The 17,729-nt window shown below is 69.0% G+C and overlaps 1 protein-coding gene across 7 annotated transcripts in view; it reads left to right on the forward strand.

Moving 5' to 3' along the window:
- The window catches only part of PDE4A (phosphodiesterase 4A), a 104,098-nt gene that overhangs the window by 83,360 nt on the left and 3,009 nt on the right, over positions 1–17,729 (forward strand). For all 7 annotated transcript variants that reach the window (XM_089774804.1, XM_075917790.2, XM_075917794.2 and 4 more), the window contains 10 exons: positions 1,327–1,376; positions 1,696–1,808; positions 9,900–9,993; positions 12,214–12,392; positions 12,514–12,612; positions 13,053–13,217; positions 13,596–13,695; positions 14,030–14,184; positions 15,140–15,262; positions 15,971–16,153. In XM_089774804.1, the coding sequence (XP_089630930.1) occupies positions 1,327–1,376; positions 1,696–1,808; positions 9,900–9,993; positions 12,214–12,392; positions 12,514–12,612; positions 13,053–13,217; positions 13,596–13,695; positions 14,030–14,184; positions 15,140–15,262; positions 15,971–16,153 (1,261 nt within the window). The remainder of the gene's footprint in view (positions 1–1,326; positions 1,377–1,695; positions 1,809–9,899; positions 9,994–12,213; positions 12,393–12,513; positions 12,613–13,052; positions 13,218–13,595; positions 13,696–14,029; positions 14,185–15,139; positions 15,263–15,970; positions 16,154–17,729) is intronic.

Here is a 17,729-nt window from a genome sequence, read left to right on the forward strand (position 1 = left end):
GCCCCCAGGCCCTCTCGCCCTCTGGGTCTACAGCCTCCCCATCACCCCCCCCCAGAACCCCACACTTCTTACCCCTTTCTTTGCCCCCTGCCGCCCCCAGCCCCTCTTCTCCTGCCCTGGCTGGGGGCGGCAGGAGGCTGCGGATGTAAGGAGTCAGCCCCCCCAGTAGAGGTGGGGGGAAAGCCCCAGTAGTCGCAGGGCAAAGTGCTGCCCCCCAGGCGTGCGCCCCCAGCCCATTGTCTGCACTGACAGAAAAGGGGAGCCCTGCAGCCCTGGACCCCCAGCCTGGGTGCTGTGTGGGGCAAGGCCCCCCAGGGGAGCAGCGCAGGGCCCCCCAGCCCTGATAAATCACCGCCTCCCCCCAGCCACCAGGCTGCCCCCCAGCCCCACTGCAAGGGCCTGTTCGCCCATCACGCCTGGGCCCCGAGCCCCACAGAACGTTCTATGGGGCCTGATTTGCAGCCATGGAGAAAGGGCGCAGGAGGGAGACTCCTGCCTGGGCAGCGTGGGGCTGGCAAGGGCCTGGCACCTGCTCCCAGCCCCTCCCTGCACTGCCCTGCCCCCCCCCACGGGTAAAGGGTGTGACCGGGTGCCCTGCACTGCCCTGCCCCCCCCAGGGGTAAAGGGTGTGACCGGGTGCCCTGCACTGCCCTGCCCCCCCCAGGGGTAAAGGGTGTGACCAGGTGCCCTGCACTGCCCTGCCCCCCCCAGGGGTAAAGGGTGTGACCGGGTGCCCTGCACTGCCCTGCCCCCCCCCCCAGGGGTAAAGGGTGTGACCGGGTGCCCTGCACTGCCCTGCCCCCCCCCCCAGGGGTAAAGGGTGTGACCGGGTGCCCTGCGCTGCCCTGCCCCCCCCAGGGGTAAAGGGTGTGACCGGGTGCCCTGCGCTGCCCTGCCCCCCCCAGGGGTAAAGGGTGTGACCGGGTGCCCTGCGCTGCCCTGTCCCCCCCCCCAGGGGTAAAGGGTGTGACCGGGTGCCCTGCGCTGCCCTGCCCCCCCCAGGGGTAAAGGGTGTGACCGGGTGCCCTGCGCTGCCCTGTCCCCCCCCAGGGGTAAAGGGTGTGACCGGGTGCCCTGCACTGCCCTGCCCCCCCCCAGGGGTAAAGGGTGTGACCGGGTGCCCTGCACTGCCCTGCCCCCCCCCCAGGGGTAAAGGGTGTGACCGGGTGCCCTGCGCTGCCCTGTCCCCCCCCCAGGGGTAAGGAGCGTGACCGGGTGCCCTGCGCTGTCCCAGTTCCTCCCCCGGGCCCTGTGGGGGCAGGTGGGAGGGTGGCTGGGATCCCGGGGCAGAGGGGCAGGTGCCTAACTCTGTGTCTTGCCCCCCAGGAGGTCTCCTGCAGGCAGCCAGCCGACTTTCTGCACGGCGAAGCTGTCAGGTACCTGTCGGCCGGCCTGGGGAGGGGCCCGGCGGGGCGCCCCATATCAGGGGCCCTGCACTTGGCACCGAACCTGTGGAGTCTGGTGACTCACCCGCCCTAGGGAGTCGGGGGTGGGGAGAGTGGAAAGGAGGGAAACTGAGGCAGAGGGAGGGTTGGCTTTCCCGGAGTTAACATCAAAGCCGGGGAGAGAACCGAGGAGTCCTGGCTCCCACCCCTCCCACGGGCGCTGCTGGACTCAGCTGGGGCAGCTCCCCCAGGCCTCTGACCCCAGGGGGCCTTGCCTGGCCAGGGCTGAGGGTCGCTCTTCTGCCCCCAGAGGAGACCTACCAGCAGATGGCCAAGGAGACCCTGGAGGAGCTGGACTGGTGCCTGGACCAGCTGGAGACGATCCAGACCTACCGCTCCGTCAGCGAGATGGCGTCCAACAAGGTGGGGCTGCGCCCGGCGCCCGCCTGGCACCCCTGGGTGGGGCTCGGTCGTCCCTGCCTGTCGCCTGCCCCGCCGACGGCCCCGCTCGCCCCTGGGCGCTGGCATCCCCTCCGTCCGTCCGTCCGTCCGTCCCTGCGCTAACCCGTCCGTCCGTCCGTCCCTGCGCAAACCCCTCCGTCCGTCCCTGCGCTAACCCGTCCGTCCGTCCGTCCCTGCCTGTCGCCTGCCCCGCCGACGGCCCCGCTCGCCCCTGGGCGCTGGCATCCCCTCCGTCCGTCCATCCGTCCCTGCGCTAACCCCTCCGTCCGTCCGTCCCTGCGCAAACCCCTCCGTCCGTCCATCCGTCTGTCCCTGCGCAAACCCCTCCGTCCATCCGTCCTTGCTCAAACCCCTCCATCCGTCCGTCCGTCCCTGCGCTAACCCCTCCGTCCATCCGTCCTTGCTCAAACCCCTCCATCCGTCCGTCCGTCCCTGCGCTAACCCCTCCGTCCATCCGTCCTTGCTCAAACCCCTCCATCCGTCCGTCCGTCCCTGCGCTAACCCCTCCGTCCATCCGTCCTTGCTCAAACCCCTCCATCCGTCCGTCCGTCCCTGCGCTAACCCCTCCGTCCATCCGTCCTTGCTCAAACCCCTCCATCCTTCCGTCCGTCCCTGCGCTAACCCCTCCGTCCATCCGTCCTTGCTCAAACCCCTCCATCCGTCCGTCCGTCCCTGCGCTAACCCCTCCGTCCATCTGTCCCTGCGCTAACCTGTCCGTCCGTCCGTCCGTCCGTCCCTGCACAAACCCCTCCATCCGTCCGTCCGTCCCTGCGCTAACCCCTCCGTCCGTCCGTCCGTCCCTGCGCAAACCCCTCCGTCCGTCCGTCCGTCCCTGCGCAAACCCCTCCGTCCGTCCGTCCGTCCCTGCGCAAACCCCTCCGTCCGTCTGTCCGTCCCTGCGCTAACCCCTCCGTCCGTCCGTCCGTCCCTGCGCAAACCCCTCCGTCCGTCCGTCCGTCCCTGCGCAAACCCCTCCATCCGTCCGTCCGTCCCTGCGCAAACCCCTCTGTCTGTCCATCCGTCCGTCTCTGCGCTAACCCCTCCGTCCGTCCGTCCGTCCCTGCGCAAACCCCTCCGTCCGTCCGTCCCTGCGCTAACCCCTCCGTCCGTCCGTCCCTGCGCAAACCCCTCCATCCGTCCGTCCGTCCCTGCACAAACCCCTCCGTCCGTCCGTCCGTCTGTCCCTGCGCAAACCCCTCCATCCGTCCGTCCCTGCGCTAACCCCTCCATCCATCCGTCCTTGCGCTAACTCCTCCGTCCATCCGTCCATGCGCAAACCCCTCCATCCGTCCGTCCGTCCCTGCGCTAACTCCTCCGTCCGTCCGTCCCTGCGCAAACCCCTCCATCCATCCGTCCGTCTCTGCGCAAACCCCTCCGTCCGTCCGTCCCTGCGCTAACCCCTCCGTCCGTCCGTCCGTCCCTGCGCAAACCCCTCCGTCCGTCCGTCCGTCCCTGCGCTAACCCCTCCGTCCGTCCGTCCCTGCGCTAACCCCTCCGTCCGTCCGTCCCTGCGCTAACCCCTCCGTCCGTCCGTCCGTCCCTGCACAAACCCTTCCGTCCGTCCATCCGTCCCTGCGCTAACCCCTCCGTCCATCCGTCCGTCCCTGCGCTAACCCCTCCGTCCGTCCGTCCCTGCGCAAACCCCTCCGTCCGTCCGTCCGTCCCTGTGCACACCCCTCCGTCCGTCCCTGTGCAAACCTTTCCGTCCATCCATCTCTGCGCAAACCCGTCCGTCCCTGCGCAAACCCCTCCGTCCGTCTGTCCGTCCCTGCGCAAACCCCTCCGTCTGTCTGTCCGTCCCTGTGCAAACCCCTCCGTCCCTGCGCAAACCCCTCTGTCCGTCCGTCTGTCCCTGCGCAAACCCCCCTACCTCTCCATCCACCCCTGCATAAGCCTGCATGTCCATTTCCATGTGTCTGTCCGTGCAGTCTCCTCTCTCCCCACCCAGCGACGCCTTCTCCATATTTATCCCCTGCCTGTCCATCCCCGGTTTCTAAGATGCCCATCACCGTGGCTGCCTGGCCTGGAACCAGCGTTGCTTGTGTGGTGGTTTCTGGGTTGTATGCAAATGAGCAGGGCAGGACTGGCTCTGTGCCTGGCAGGATCCCAGTGGGGAGGGGGTTCTTGGCACCAGGCCCATTCTGAGGAGCAGTGGAACTCCCTGCTGCAGGACTCTGCCCAGTGGCTCAGAAGAGCCTGGGTGGGTCTGTGCAGTCACAGCGTTGGCACTATGGCTTGGGGGCTGGATCTCCTGCGTAGCAGGGGCCGGGTGCCTTCAGTGTCGATTTTGCTGTGGTGGAGCTAGCTGGTGTGAGCGGTGGGATACGCACAGCTACAGACTGACCTGCTTGGTGGGGGAGAGGGGCAGAGTGCGCCCAGCTCTGAGGGTGCTGCTGAGTAGGAGGATGCCTGGAATGGAGATGGCAACTGGATGGGCGTGTCCCCTGTTTGTGTCCCCCTCCCGTCCTGGTGAGCAGAGGCACCAGGGTGCACGTGTGCTCAGTGTGAGTGGCACTTTCTCTGGGCTGCCACAAGCCACCTCTTTCCTGGACGGGTGCGTGTGGGTTCACAGGCCTGTCTCCAGGCGGCTGTGACCTCACGTCCGGGCAGGGTGCACCCGTGGTGGGTAGCAGTGGTGGGGTGTACCCCGTGGCGGGTAGAGGGGGCAGGGTGCACCCGTGGTGGGTAGCGGGGGCGGGGCGACCTCATACTGAGTAGCGGGGGCGGGGCCACCATGCCCCTTGCAGTGACCCACGGCTGGTATCTGCAGCCCTCACTGCTCCGTTCAGGGACCCTCCGACCCTGACTCCCGTCCACTGTGAACCCCGGGTGAGGTCGGCATGGAAACGGGGACTCCCCTTCCGAGGAGGATCCAGGCTGTGTAAGGGTCCCTGTGCTCGGGGGGGGGGGGGCTGCTTGTGCCTTGTGTGGCTGGGGGCTGGGGGATGCTGGGAGCACAGCGGGGAGGGGAAAGGCTGCTTTTCTCCGCAGCATTTCTGTCGATGTCTGTGGGGTGCTGGGGTCCCCTTCCCATCTAAGGGCCCCAGTGCCCAGGCCTGTTCTCTGGCCCCTGGACCCCTCGTCCTCCCCAGAACTGGGGTAGAATCCAGGAGTCCTGGCTCCCACTCTTGCCATCCTCTTGGAGAGAAACATGGTCGAAAATCATGACTTGTGGGTTCTCTTGGAGCTGGGAGGGGAGTGGGGTCTAGTGGTTAGAGCAGGAGCAGGCCGTGAGCTGGGGTCAGGACTTGTGGGTTCTCTTTGTCTCTGGGATGGGAGTGGGGTCTAGTGGTTAGAGCAGGAGCAGGCCGTGAGCTGGGGACAGGACTCTGGGGTTCTCTTGGCGCTGGGAGGGGAGTGGGGTCTAGCGGTTAGAGCTGGGACCCACAACTCCAGGGTTCTCTTTTGGCTCTGGCAGGGGAGTCAGGTCTAGTGGCTAGCGCAGTGGGGCTGGGAGCTGTGTGTTAACCAGTTAAACCCTCCCCCATCTCCCCGAGCCACTAGCCCTGCTACCCCCTCCCCCCCGCCAGCAGCGTCTCCCCTCCCCTCCCAGCCCCGCCATGCGCTGCAGTGAGAGCCGCGCGCCAGGCAGGGATGCGGCTGCGGGAGGAGGAGCCGTCGCCCCGGTGACCGCTGCCCCGGAGACGGGAGGGGGCGGAGCCCAGTCCCTGGTACCCAGGGATGGCCGGTGTGCTCCGGCCGGCTGCTGGCGGGAGGCTCCGGCCCCTCCTCCTCCAGTGAGCGGGGCCGGCGTCCGCCCGCTTGGCTGGCGGGGAGGGCCCGGCCGCAGGGGCCCGAGCCGGGCAGCGGTGCACTGTGGGTAGCTCCCGGCTCCTCTGCAGTACGGGCAGCGGCGGCTGGCGGTGCCTCCGCTCGGCCCTCGGCCTGCTGCTCCCCGGGCTGCCGGTGCCCCCCGTGCCCGCCCCGGGCGGGGGGCCTGCGGAGATGTGAGGGAGAGCCCGGGGCACTCTCCCCCTCTCGCCATGCCAGGGGCAGAGAGGGCCCCAGGATCCTAACCTCGCTGCAAGGGGAGGGGGCGCCTCGGCCGCAGGAGACGGGCAGCGGACAGGCGGGGGCTCCCCCTGAGCTGGGGAGCCGCCCGCGGCTGCCACCGGGCAGGCCAGAAGATGCCCTTAGTGGATTTCTTCTGTGAGACGTGCGCGAAGCCATGGCTGGTCGGCTGGTGGGACCAGGTAACAGGGACGCGGGTGGGGGAGGGGGCAGGCCAGCTTTGCCCCTCTCCCGTGCCACCCCGCTGGGGGATGGGGCCCGTTGATCCTGGCATTGAGGGGGTCCAGGGTTGGGGGAGTGGGCTGCGTGGACCAGTCGGGGGGCTGGGCAGAGCTGCGGGGGAGGGGGGGCTGGGCTGGGCTGGGCTGCGTGTGACGGGGGAGGGGAGGGGGTGATTTTTGCCCTTCCGCCTTCTCGACAATGTCACATTGGCGCGGCCGCGGCTCCGCGCACGAGTGCCCCACGGCCGCGCCGCTGCCTCCCGGCCCTGGTGCCCCGCGGGCGTGCGAGAGGGAGGGGAGACCCCTCTGTGTGCACGTCCCTGGTGTGTGTGTCCCCAGGCCAGCCCCTCATGGGGGGCGTGTGTCTGGGGTGCCGGGCTGCGCTGTGGTGCTTAAGGGCTGTTGCTGTCGCCAAACCATCCCTCTGGCACTGGGACGCCCCAGGCCTTCAGGCACCAGCCGGGGGTCGGTTCCTGTAGCCCCCGCAACATCGGGCTCAGCCTCCCGCCCCCTGGGGTGCTGAGGCTGGGGGGAGGGCACTCCATGTACAGCCTGGGGGCCTATGGCACTGGCCAGCCCCTCGCTCCCCCCCCCCGTGTGCCAGGTCCTGCCCTGCACCTCGCCCCTGCCTCAGAGACAGCCCTCCAGGCAGGCAGCCAGGCTGGCTCCGCACCCCCCATTGCTCCTCAGCCTTTCAACCCAGCTCTGCTCACCCCCCTCCAAAGCCCTGGCTCCCAGCCCCCAATCTGACCCATTGGCTCCAGTGACTCCTGCCAGGCCCCATGGGGGGGCAGGGAAGCAGGCCTGTAAAACTCCCCCCTCCATCCACAGGGTTATCCAGCCCTTCCCCCCTCCCCACCATAGCCCCCCTCTCCTCCAGCCCTGCCCCTCTGGGCCATAGGTCTAGGTTCTTGCCCATGGGGCTGGAGTGGGCATTCCCAGTGAGCCCCTTCCCAAGCCTCTCTCCCAGCCGTGGGGTGCAGCCCCATACCCCAGCCACGTCCCCCCAAGGGACGGGGTTGGTCACGGCCCCCCAGCTGTGCTCCTGCACCCCATTCCCCCCGCCCGACCCCACGGGCTGTTTGTCAGTTTGGACCCAATTTGCAGGGTGCGCTCGGGCCCACCTTGGGAGCTCCTGGCTGGGGAGCTGGGGGGTACAGCGGGGCCGTCGGCCCCAGACACACACTCTGGGCCCAGCTGGGCCCGGTGGGAGGGGGAGGCCTGCAGGCTGAGACCCAGCAAACTCGCCTCATGGGTGGGTTGCTGAATGGGGGGTGGGCGCCGGTGTCCCCAGCTGCGCAGACGCCCGGCCGCTCGGGGGGAGCCCTGGGCTGGGAATGCGGGGGCTGCGGGTCAGGATCGAGGGGGCTGCGGGGGGCCGGTCCAGGAGGCTGGCATGGACAGGGTTAACCCCCCCCAGTTGCTAAGGAGACTCCTGTCGCTATGGAGATTGGGCTGAGGCGCCCTGATTGGCTGGGGGGGCTCGCACGGCCCACTGCCCTTCTTTAGTTCTTCCATTTGTGGGTTTGTTTGGGGAGGGGCGAGGGGGGAGGGGAGCTGGGGATGCACCATGCCCAGGGCACATGGGGGGCGGAGTTTGGGGGTCCTTTGGGTAGACCCTGTGCCCCCCAAGCCCTCCTGGCCTGCCAGGGGGTAGGGGCCAGAGCATCCCACCCCCAGCTCAGCCTCTGGCTTGGGCTCGGAGCAGGGGGGCTGGGAGCCATGATCCCCCCCTCGGCCATGCTGTGTGAAGGGGGGCCTGGCCCCCTTGCGTCTCTCCCAGCTGCCCTGGGGTGCCCCCCCCCCAGACCAGCCCATCTCCCTCCATCCTAAGCCAGCTGTGCTCACCAGAGCCAATACAGACTCAGTCCCCTGTGCAGACTCCTGAGGGTGGGGGAGCTAAGGAGACCCCCCCCCAAAGGAGAGGCCTCTGGCTGCAGCCGGCTCCCAGTTCCCGAATGAGTCACCAGCCGCCGGCCTGCTCCTGGTGGGAGCCGCATCCGGGAGCTGCTGAAGGACACAGGGGACTTTAAAGGGGGGGCGGGGGACAAGCTGCGGAAGCAGCCCCCGGCTCCTGATCCACCTGCTTGGCTCTGAGCTTTTTTAACAGCAGCATCAGCCTGCGTAGGACTCCTGGGGGCTGGGAATTGGCTCTGGGAAGGCAGCAGGGTCCAGTGGTTAGAGCTGGGAGCCGGGATTCATGAGTGTTGTGAATTGGCTCTGGGCAGGCAGTGGGGTCCAGTGGTTAGAGCTGGGAGCCGGGACTCCTGGGTGCTGGGAATTGGCTCTGGGCAGGCAGTGGGGTCCAGTGGTTAGAGCTGGGAGCCGGGACTCCTGGGTGCTGTGAATTGGCTCTGGGCAGGCAGTGGGGTCCAGTGGTTAGAGCTGGGAGCCGGGACTCCTGGGTGTTGTGAATTGGCTCTGGGCAGGCAGTGGGGTCCAGTGGTTAGAGCTGGGAGCCGGGATTCATGAGTGTTATGAATTGGCTCTGGGCAGGCAGTGGGGTCCAGTGGTTAGAGCTGGGAGCCGGGACTCCTGGGTGTTGTGAATTGGCTCTGGGCAGGCAGTGGGGTCCAGTGGTTAGAGCTGGGAGCCGGGACTCCTGGGTGTTGTGAATTGGCTCTGGGCAGGCAGTGGGGTCCAGTGGTTAGAGCTGGGAGCCGGGACTCCTGGGTGTTGTGAATTGGCTCTGGGCAGGCAGTGGGGTCCAGTGGTTAGAGCTGGGAGCCGGGACTCCTGGCTTCTCTCCCTGGCTCCTTTGATCTCGGGGGAGGGGATCTGTTGGCCGGTTCCGGCTCCGTGGGCTCCTGTCCTGAGCCGCAGCCTCCCCAGGGAGAGCGCTGTGCCAGGAGCACGACCCCCGCCCCCGCCAGGAAACCCAAGAGCCAGCAGCTGCTTCCCCGTCCCCGGAGCTGCCAGCTCCTGGCTGGGCTGCCTGGGAAAGTGGGGCCACGGCTGCCCCTCCGGCCGTGCTCCGTCGGCCCGGGCCCCGCTCTGCAGCGCCGGCTGGAATCCCCAACCCCCGGCAGCAGCTCGCCCTGGAGCAGAGAGCACCAGAGCGGGCCACTATGCCCCACCTCCACCGCCTCCTGGCCAGCCAGGTACCCCAGCCTCGGAGAGGGGGGCTCGGTGCGGCCCGGGAGGGGATCAGTGCGGGAGGGGGAATTAATATCCAGAGCCTGGCTGCTCAGGCTTGAGGGGCGCTGACAAGGCTGGGGGGCAGGGGCTGTGTGTGGGGAATGAGGGGCAGGGCTGGGGGGCAGGGGCTGTGTAAGGGCCAGCGGCAGGGCTGGGGGGCAGGGGCTATGTGTGGGGAGGGGGGTCAGTGGCACAGCTGGGCCCAGAAATGCTGTGACCCCCTCATCGTGCCCCACATTCAAACCTAGATGAAATATCTGGTGCATTTATTTAAACCGGAGGAGCTCTCTGGGGTGGGGGAGGGGTTGGGCTGCTGGTGTTAACTGTGGGGGGGGGCTGGGACCTCACGGTGGACTCCCCTGCTGCCCCTGGACCCACGGCCCCGTGCGTTTGTCTGCGCTGCCTCTGGAGCTGGCTGGCCAGGCGCTTGCCGGCGCGTCGTGCTCGACAGCGGCAGGTGTTCACAAGCATAGCGGGGCAGGTGTGCGCGTGCAGGCGCCAGGTGTCCCCGTGCACATGGGGACACGGTGAATTTCACGCTCACTTCCATGGGGAAGCTGCACACCTGTGTGAGTCTTGCTCGTGAAGCAAAGCATGCACGCCGGCTGGAGAGGGGAAGCGTGCAGCTCAGCTTGCACGGTGATGCGCACAGCCCTGGGACCCTTTCTCCTTCTCGTGGCAGTTCAAAAGGATGCTGAACCGTGAGCTGACCCACCTCTCCGAAATGAGCCGCTCCGGGAACCAGGTCTCCGAGTACATTTCCAACACGTTCCTTGGTGAGTGCAGAGCCCCGGGGGCAGGGGATTGCCAGGGGAGGGAGCTGCCAGCCCAGCCTGCCTGTGTGCCACAGGGAGGCCTAATGGCTAGAGCAGGGGAGGGGCTGGGAGCCAGGCTCCTGGGTTCTCTTCCCCAGTGCTGGGAGGGGAGTGGGGTGTAGTGGTTAGAGCAGGCGGCTGGGCGCCAGGCCTTTTGCTTTCTTGCCCTGGCTCTGCCCCAGTTCCTGGAGCTCCGTGAGTCACTGGCCGGGGCAGAGGTGCTCCGCCGGCCCGTGCGTCCTGGCAGTCCCGCGCCAGCCCATGCCGACGCCCTGCGGCAGGAAGGCCGTTTCCCGCGGAGGCGGCTGAGTCCCCAGAGCCCCGCTGACGTCAAAGGACACAACCCCCCGGCCTTAAGCAAATGTTGATGCACAAGGCCGTCAATGGGAGGTCTGTGCTGGAGCTGGCCGTGCCGGGCAGGCTGGGCTGCGGCCAGGCCTCACCCACTCCTGCCCTGGGCACGGCTGCAGGCTGGGCCGTTAACCCTGCCCAGGCCAGACGGGGCTGCGGACGCAGGTGGGGGCGCTGGGCACTCAAGGGACGGGCCCAAGCCGAGGGGCAGGCCGGGGGGGAGTGAGGCAAACCCAGGAGGGAAGCTGTGCTGTGCCCCAGCGGGGGGCTGGCCCCTGGCTCGCTCTCCCTGCTGGCGGAGGGGCACGGCGTGCCAGGCCCTGGGCGCTGCAGGCTGAGTGGGGGTGCTGAGCCAGGCTTCCTGTCGGTCCCAGCACCATGGCCCGTTCCGCCCCCAGCGCAGGTCCGGCTCTGCATGCTGCCCCCGCCCCGCCACCAGTGGGCGCAGAGGGGTGTGCGTGCAGGTGGGGGCAGCTCGCCCCTGGCCCCACTAGACAGGGTGGGGGGGGAGCCAGGACTCCTGGGTTCTGTCCCAGCTCTGGGAGGGGAGTGGGGGCTAGTGGTTACAGGGGGGGAAGCCAGGACTCCTGGGTTCTGTCCCAGCTCTGGGAGGGGAGTGGGGGCTAGTGGTTAGAGGGGGGGAAGCCAGGACTCCTGGGTTCTGTCCCAGCTCTGGGAGGGGAGTGGGGGCTAGTGGTTAGAGGGGGAAAGCCAGGACTCCTGGGTTCTGTCCCAGCTCTGGGAGGGGAGTGGGGGCTAGTGGTTAGAGGGGGGGGGGAAAGCCAGGACTCCTGGGTTCTGTCCCAGCTCTGGGAGGGGAGTGGGGGCTAGTGGTTACAGGGGGGGAAGCCAGGACTCCTGGGTTCTGTCCCAGCTCTGGGAGGGGAGTGGGGGCTAGTGGTTAGAGGGCGGGGAGCCAGGACTCCTGGGTTCTGTCCCAGCTCTGGGAGGGGAGTGGGGGCTAGTGGTTAGGGGGGGGGGAGCCAGGACTCCTGGGTTCTGTCCCAGCTCTGGGAGGGGAGTGGGGGCTAGTGGTTAGAGGGGGGGAGCCAGGACTCCTGGGTTCTGTCCCAGCTCTGGGAGGGGAGTGGGGGCTAGTGGTGGGGGGGGGGAAGCCAGGACTCCTGGGTTCTGTCCCAGCTCTGGGAGGGGAGTGGGGGCTAGTGGTTAGGGGGGGGGAGCCAGGACTCCTGGGTTCTGTCCCAGCTCTGGGAGGGGAGTGGGGGCTAGTGGTTGGGGGGGGGGGGAAGCCAGGACTCCTGGGTTCTGTCCCAGCTCTGGGAGGGGAGTGGGGGCTAGTGGTTAGAGGGGGGGAGCCAGGACTCCTGGGTTCTGTCCCAGCTCTGGGAAGGGAGCAGGCCTAGGGGTTGGGGGGGGGGGGGCTGGTTGCTGGGAAGGATTCCTATTGGCCCCTGCAGACAGTAGCTCTGGGTCACTAACCAATGGCATCATATGATGCAAATGAACTAGCTATCTGTGTGTGGATTGGCCGGGTGTCCTGTGATGTCACAATCCCACTAGTACCCCCCATTGACCCCCTCCTGGAGCCCATGTCTTAGGCCCCACCCACGAGGCCTCGTCCCACCTGCTTCTCTGCTGGTTTTTCAGAGGGGTGGGGGGCAGCACCCTCGTTCTGAGCCCCGACTCCCCCCCCCCGTCGCACTGACACTTTCGGCCTGGCGGGGGAGCGGTGGTGGTGTGCACAGTCACACTCAGGTCTGGTGCTCACGCTGACTGCTGCACGCGCAGCCTCTTGCACGCCCACGTCACAATCTCGCACGCCCCTGGGCCCCCCCGGGGCAGCCCTGCTGACCGCCCGCTCCCCCCCAGACAAGCAGAACGACGTGGAGATCCCCTCCCCCACGCCGAAAGAGCGGGAGAAGAAGAAGAAGCAGCAACCCATGTGCCAGATCAGCGGGGTGAAGAAGCTCATGCCCAGCTCCAGCCTGGCCAATTCCAGCGTCCCCCGCTTCGGGGTCAGAACCGACCAGGAGGAGCTGCTGAGCCAGGTGCGGGGCAGGGCTGCGGAGGGGCCGGGGGACTGTCTAGGCACCATGGGCTCCGGCTGACACTCCGCCAGGCCTCCCTGCCCTCCCCCCCACATCTCACCACCTCTGTCCTGCCTTCCAGGAGCTGGAGAATCTCAACAAATGGGGCCTGAATATTTTCCACGTCTCCGAATATTCCAACGGCCGCTCCCTCAGCTGCATCATGTACACGATATTCCAGGTGGGGCCCGTGTGCGGGGGCAGCAGCACCCACCCCTCTGGGCAGCGCATGGACTCAGACCGGACACCCGCCTGACCAGGGATGCGCAGTGCAGGGCTGGGAGCCAGGAGACCTGAGTTCTGTTCTCAGCTCTGGAAGGGGCGTGGGGTCTAGTGGTTAGAGTCAGTGGGACGCTGGGTATCAGGAGTCCATCTACCCCTTGCTCTTCTCTGTCAGCTGATTAGCAGTTTCTGTTGATGGTGCACATCCACAAGCACCTCGGTGCACAGAACAAAATTTATTCTGCACGTGGATGCAAAAATTCGAGGGAGCGCTGCCTGGGGGCTGAGTGGGGGCTGGAGCTGAGGGGAGGGGGTTGCCACGTGTCCAGCCCACAGGGGTGACCAGCGCCGGTCCCTCAGACGTGACTCTGCCCAGTCACAACCTGCTCTCGCCCTCAGGAGAGAGAGCTGCTGAAAACCTTCAAGATCCCCGTGGAGACGCTGCTGACCTACATGCTGACGCTGGAGGAACACTACCACGCCGACGTGGCCTATCACAACAGCCTGCACGCGGCCGACGTGGTGCAGTCCACGCACGTCCTGCTGGCCACGCCCGCCCTGGACGTGAGTGAGGGCCCCCCGCCGGGGGCATCGCACCGGTGTCAGGAGCACGGGTGGGGTGGGGCAGGGACAGCTCGTGGTAAGGCTGGGGGTCTGGGGACACAGCCCAGGCTGGCGGGGGGAGTGTGTCGCTGGAAATGAGACTGAAACAAATTTGGGGGCTGGGGAGCTGTCTGTCCATCTGCCCCCCAGCCGTCTGCCTGCCTGCCTTGGGCAGGTTTCAGCAGCTGGAATCGGACCCCCTACCAGGGTGACACCCGTGGCAATTTGACTTCCCCCGAGAGCCAGGCCAGAGTCTGAGGACCAGGTCCAGGCCGGGAGTCCTGTGCTCCTTGCTCTGCCACATGCTGCCCCCGCCCTCACGCTGCGTGTGCCTTGCAGGCCGTGTTCACCGACCTGGAGATCCTGGCCGCCCTGTTTGCAGCCGCCATCCACGACGTGGATCACCCGGGCGTGTCCAACCAGTTCCTGATCAACACCAGTGAGTGCCCCACTACCCTGCGCCTGAGCCGCCAGGCTGCCCCGGGCCACCCGCGTGTTCGTGCCTCTCCCAGCTCCGGCGCACGCACAGCCCTGCGCTGGGACACGCCCACAGCCCACCCCCCCCGTGCACACACTTGTACCAAGCCACGGACACACTCCAGCCCTCCTGCGCACCCAGCTGTGCAGCGGGACACGGACAGACGTGCTTTCCTGTACACGTGACCGTGTGCATTCCGACACGCGTGTGCATGGCCCGGTGTCAGAGCTGCCGCCTAGCGCCTGTGCAGCGACAGGCCCGGCCCATGCCTGACCCGGCCCCCCCTACCCCCCAGACTCGGAGCTGGCCCTGATGTACAACGACGAGTCGGTGCTGGAGAACCACCACCTGGCCGTGGGCTTCAAGCTGCTGCAGGAGGAGAACTGCGACATCCTGCAGAGCCTGGGCAAGCGGCAGCGGCAGATGCTGCGCAAGATGGTCATCGACATGGTGAGCCCCAGGCCCCCCCGCGTGGCGGGAGCCGAGTGGGGCCCAGGGCCCTTTCCCAGCCCTGACGGCGGCAGGAGGGAGGAGGGAGGGTCCCCCGGGCGCCGTGGAGCTCTCCCAGCACCAGCAGAGACCTGGCAGTCAAGACTCCTTGGTTCTAGGGGGGCTGGGGCAGGGGTCCTGGACTAGGCTTCCTGGGGCGGAGGGGCGGGGCTAGGCTTCCTAGGGGGCGGAGCCGGGGGGGCTGTGCTAAGGACTCCGCGGGGGCGGGGCCGGGGGGGGCTGTGCTAGGAGTCCTGGGGGGCGGAACCCGGGGCAGGGCTAGGACGCCTGGGAGGGGTGGAGCTGGGGGGGGCTGTTCTAGGACTCCTGGGGGGCGGAAGCGGGGGCTGGGCTAGGACGCCTGGGGGGGCGGAGCCGGGAGGGGCTGTTCTAGGACTCCTGGGGGGGCGGAGCTGGGAGGGGCTGTTCTAGGAGTCCTGGGGGGCGGAGCTGGGAAGGGCTGTTCTAGGAGTCCTGGGGGGCAGAGCCGGGGGGGCTGGGCTAGGACACCTGGGGGGGCGGAGCCGGGGGGGCTGTTCTAGGAGTCCTGGGGGGGGGAACCGGGGGCGGGGCTAGGACGCCTGGGGGGCAGAGCCGGGGGGGCTGTTCTAGGACTCCTGGGGGGCGGAGGCGGGGGCTGGGCTAGGACGCCTGGGGGGCAGAGCCGGGGGGGCTGTTCTAGGACTCCTGGGGGGCGGAGGCGGGGGCTGGGCTAGGACGCCTGGGGGGGCAGAGCCGGGGGGGCTGTTCTAGGACTCCTGGGGGGCGGAGGCAGGGGCGGGGCTAGGACGCCTGGGGGGCAGAGCCGGGGGGGGGCTGTTCTAGGATTCCTGGGGGGGTGGGGCCGGAGCAGCTGTGCTAGGACTCCTGGGTTCGGTGGCTCCCCCCCCCCCCATGACCGTATGTCTCCCCCCAGGTCCTGGCCACCGACATGTCCAAACACATGAGCCTCTTGGCTGACCTCAAGACCATGGTGGAGACCAAGAAAGTGACGAGTTCTGGGGTGCTGCTGCTAGACAACTACACAGACCGGATCCAGGTGGGGGCTGGGGAGAGCCCCCGATGGAGGGGACATGGTGGGGGGCAGATGGAGGCTCAGCCGATCACCAGGCGAGGGAGCCATCCAACTGGGTTGGCCAGGGGGCGGGGGAGGGGCTGGCCCAGGTTAATCGAAGGGGGGGGCAGACTCCCTGCGTGGGGTGGGGGAGGGGCTGGCCCAGGTTAATCGAGGGGGGGGCAGACTCCCTGCATGGGGGCGGAGGTGGGGCTGGTCCAGGTTAATCGAGGGGGGGGCAGACTCCCTGCGTGGGGTGGGGGAGGGGCTGGCCTGGGTTAGATGCGGGGGAGGGGGGCTGGGCAGACTCCCGGCATGGGGGCGGGGGAGGGGCTGGCCCAGGTTAATCGAGGGGGGGGCAGACTCCCTGCGTGGGGTGGGGGAGGGGCTGGCCTGGGTTAGATGCGGGGGCTGGCCAGACTCCCGGCATGGGGGCAGGGGAGGGGCTGGCCCAGGTTAATCGGGGGGGGGGGCAGACTCCCTGCATGGGGGCGGGGGAGGGGCTGGCCTGGGTTATTCGGGGGGGGGGCAGACTCCCTGCATGGGGGTGGGGGAGGGGCTGGCCCAGGTTAACCGGGGGGGGGCAGACTCCCTGCATGGGGGCGGAGGTGGGGCTGGCCCGGGTTAGCTGGAGTGGGAGGGTTTGGGCAGACTCCCTGGCCGGGGCCCCACAGCGCACGTTCTGCCCCCCAGGTTCTGCGGAACATGGTGCACTGCGCCGACCTGAGCAACCCCACCAAGCCGCTGCAGCTGTACCGTCAATGGACGGAGCGCATCATGGAGGAGTTCTTCCGGCAGGGCGACCGGGAGCGGGAGCGGGGCATGGAGATCAGCCCCATGTGCGACAAGCACACCGCCTCCGTGGAGAAGTCCCAGGTGCCGCCCCCGCCCCGGACAGCCACTGGCCACCAGGGCCCCAGGCCGGGTGGGGGGGCCGATGGGGGGGGCCTTGGCTCAGTCACCCAGACGCCATTCCCTGTGTCCTGCCACGCCCAGAGCTCAGCTCCTCCGGCCACAGCTAGGCCAGCATGTGTGGCACCCGGGGACCCAGCCTGCACCGGGCGCCCCCAGACCCCCCCAAGATCGGCCCGTCGGACCGGGTGCCCCCAGACCTCCCCGAGATCAGGGCCCGTCGGGCCGGGCGCCCCCAGACCCCGGCCAAGATCAGGGCCCGTTGACCCGGGCGCCCCCAGACCCCCCTGAGATCAGGGCCCGTCTGGCCGGGCGCCCCCAGACCCCCCTGAGATCAGGGCCCGTCGGGCCGGGCGCCCCCAGACCCCCCCGAGATCAGGGCCCGTCGGGCCGGGCGCCCCCAGACCCCCCCGAGATCAGGGCCCGTCGGGCCGGACGCCCCCAGACCCCGGCCGAGATCAGGGCCCATTGACCCGGGCGCCCCCAGACCCCCCCGAGATCAGGGCCCGTCGGGCCGGGCGCCCCCAGACCCCCTCGAGATCAGGGCCTGTCGGGCCAGGCGCCCCCAGACCCCAGCCGAGATCAGGGCCTGTCGGGCCGGACGCCCCCAGACCCCGGCCGAGATCAGGGCCCATTGACCCGGGCGCCCCCAGACCCCCCCGAGATCAGGGCCCGTCGGGCCGGGCGCCCCCAGACCCCCTCGAGATCAGGGCCTGTCGGGCCAGGCGCCCCCAGACCCCCTCGAGATCAGGGCCTGTCGGGCCGGGCGCCCCCAGACCCCGGCCGAGATCAGGGCCCATTGACCCGGGCGCCCCCAGACCCCCCCGAGATCAGGGCCCGTCGGGCTGGGCGCCCCCAGACCCCGGCCGAGATCAGGGCCCATTGACCCGGGCGCCCCCAGACCCCCCCGAGATCAGAGCCCGTCGGGCCAGGCGCCCCCAGACCCCGGCCGAGATCAGGGCCCATTGACCCGGGCGCCCCCAGACTCCCCCGAGATCAGAGCCCGTCGGGCCAGGCGCCCCCAGACCCCAGCCGAGATCAGGGCCCGTTGACCCGGGCGCCCCCAGACCCCCCCGAGATCAGGGCCCGTCAGGCCGGGCGACCCCAGACCCCGGCTGAGATCAGGGCCCGTTGACCCGGGCGCCCCCAGACCCCCCCGAGATCAGGGCCCGTCGGGCGCCCCCGGGCGCCCCCAGACCCCCCCGAGATTGGCCCATCGGGCTGGGTGCCCCCAGACCCCCCTGAGATCAGGGCCTGTTGGGCTGGGTGCCCCCAGACCCCCCCGAGATCAGGGCCCGTCGGGCCAGGCGCCCCCAGACCCCCCCGAGATCAGGGCCCGTCGGGCCAGGCGCCCCCAGACCCCCCGAGATCAGGGCCCGTCGGGCCAGGCGCCCCCAGACCCCCCCGAGATCAGGGCCCGTCGGGCACCCCCACACCCCCCCGAGATCAGGGCCCGTCAGGCCGGGCGCCCCCAGACCCCCCGAGATCAGGGCCCGTCGGGCCAGGCGCCCCCAGACCCCCCCGAGATCAGGGCCCGTCA

The sequence above is a fragment of the Pelodiscus sinensis genome, chromosome 31 (genome assembly GCF_052426305.1).
Source record: "Pelodiscus sinensis isolate ZL-2025 chromosome 31, ASM5242630v1, whole genome shotgun sequence".
In the NCBI taxonomy this organism is placed as follows: domain Eukaryota; kingdom Metazoa; phylum Chordata; order Testudines; family Trionychidae; genus Pelodiscus; species Pelodiscus sinensis.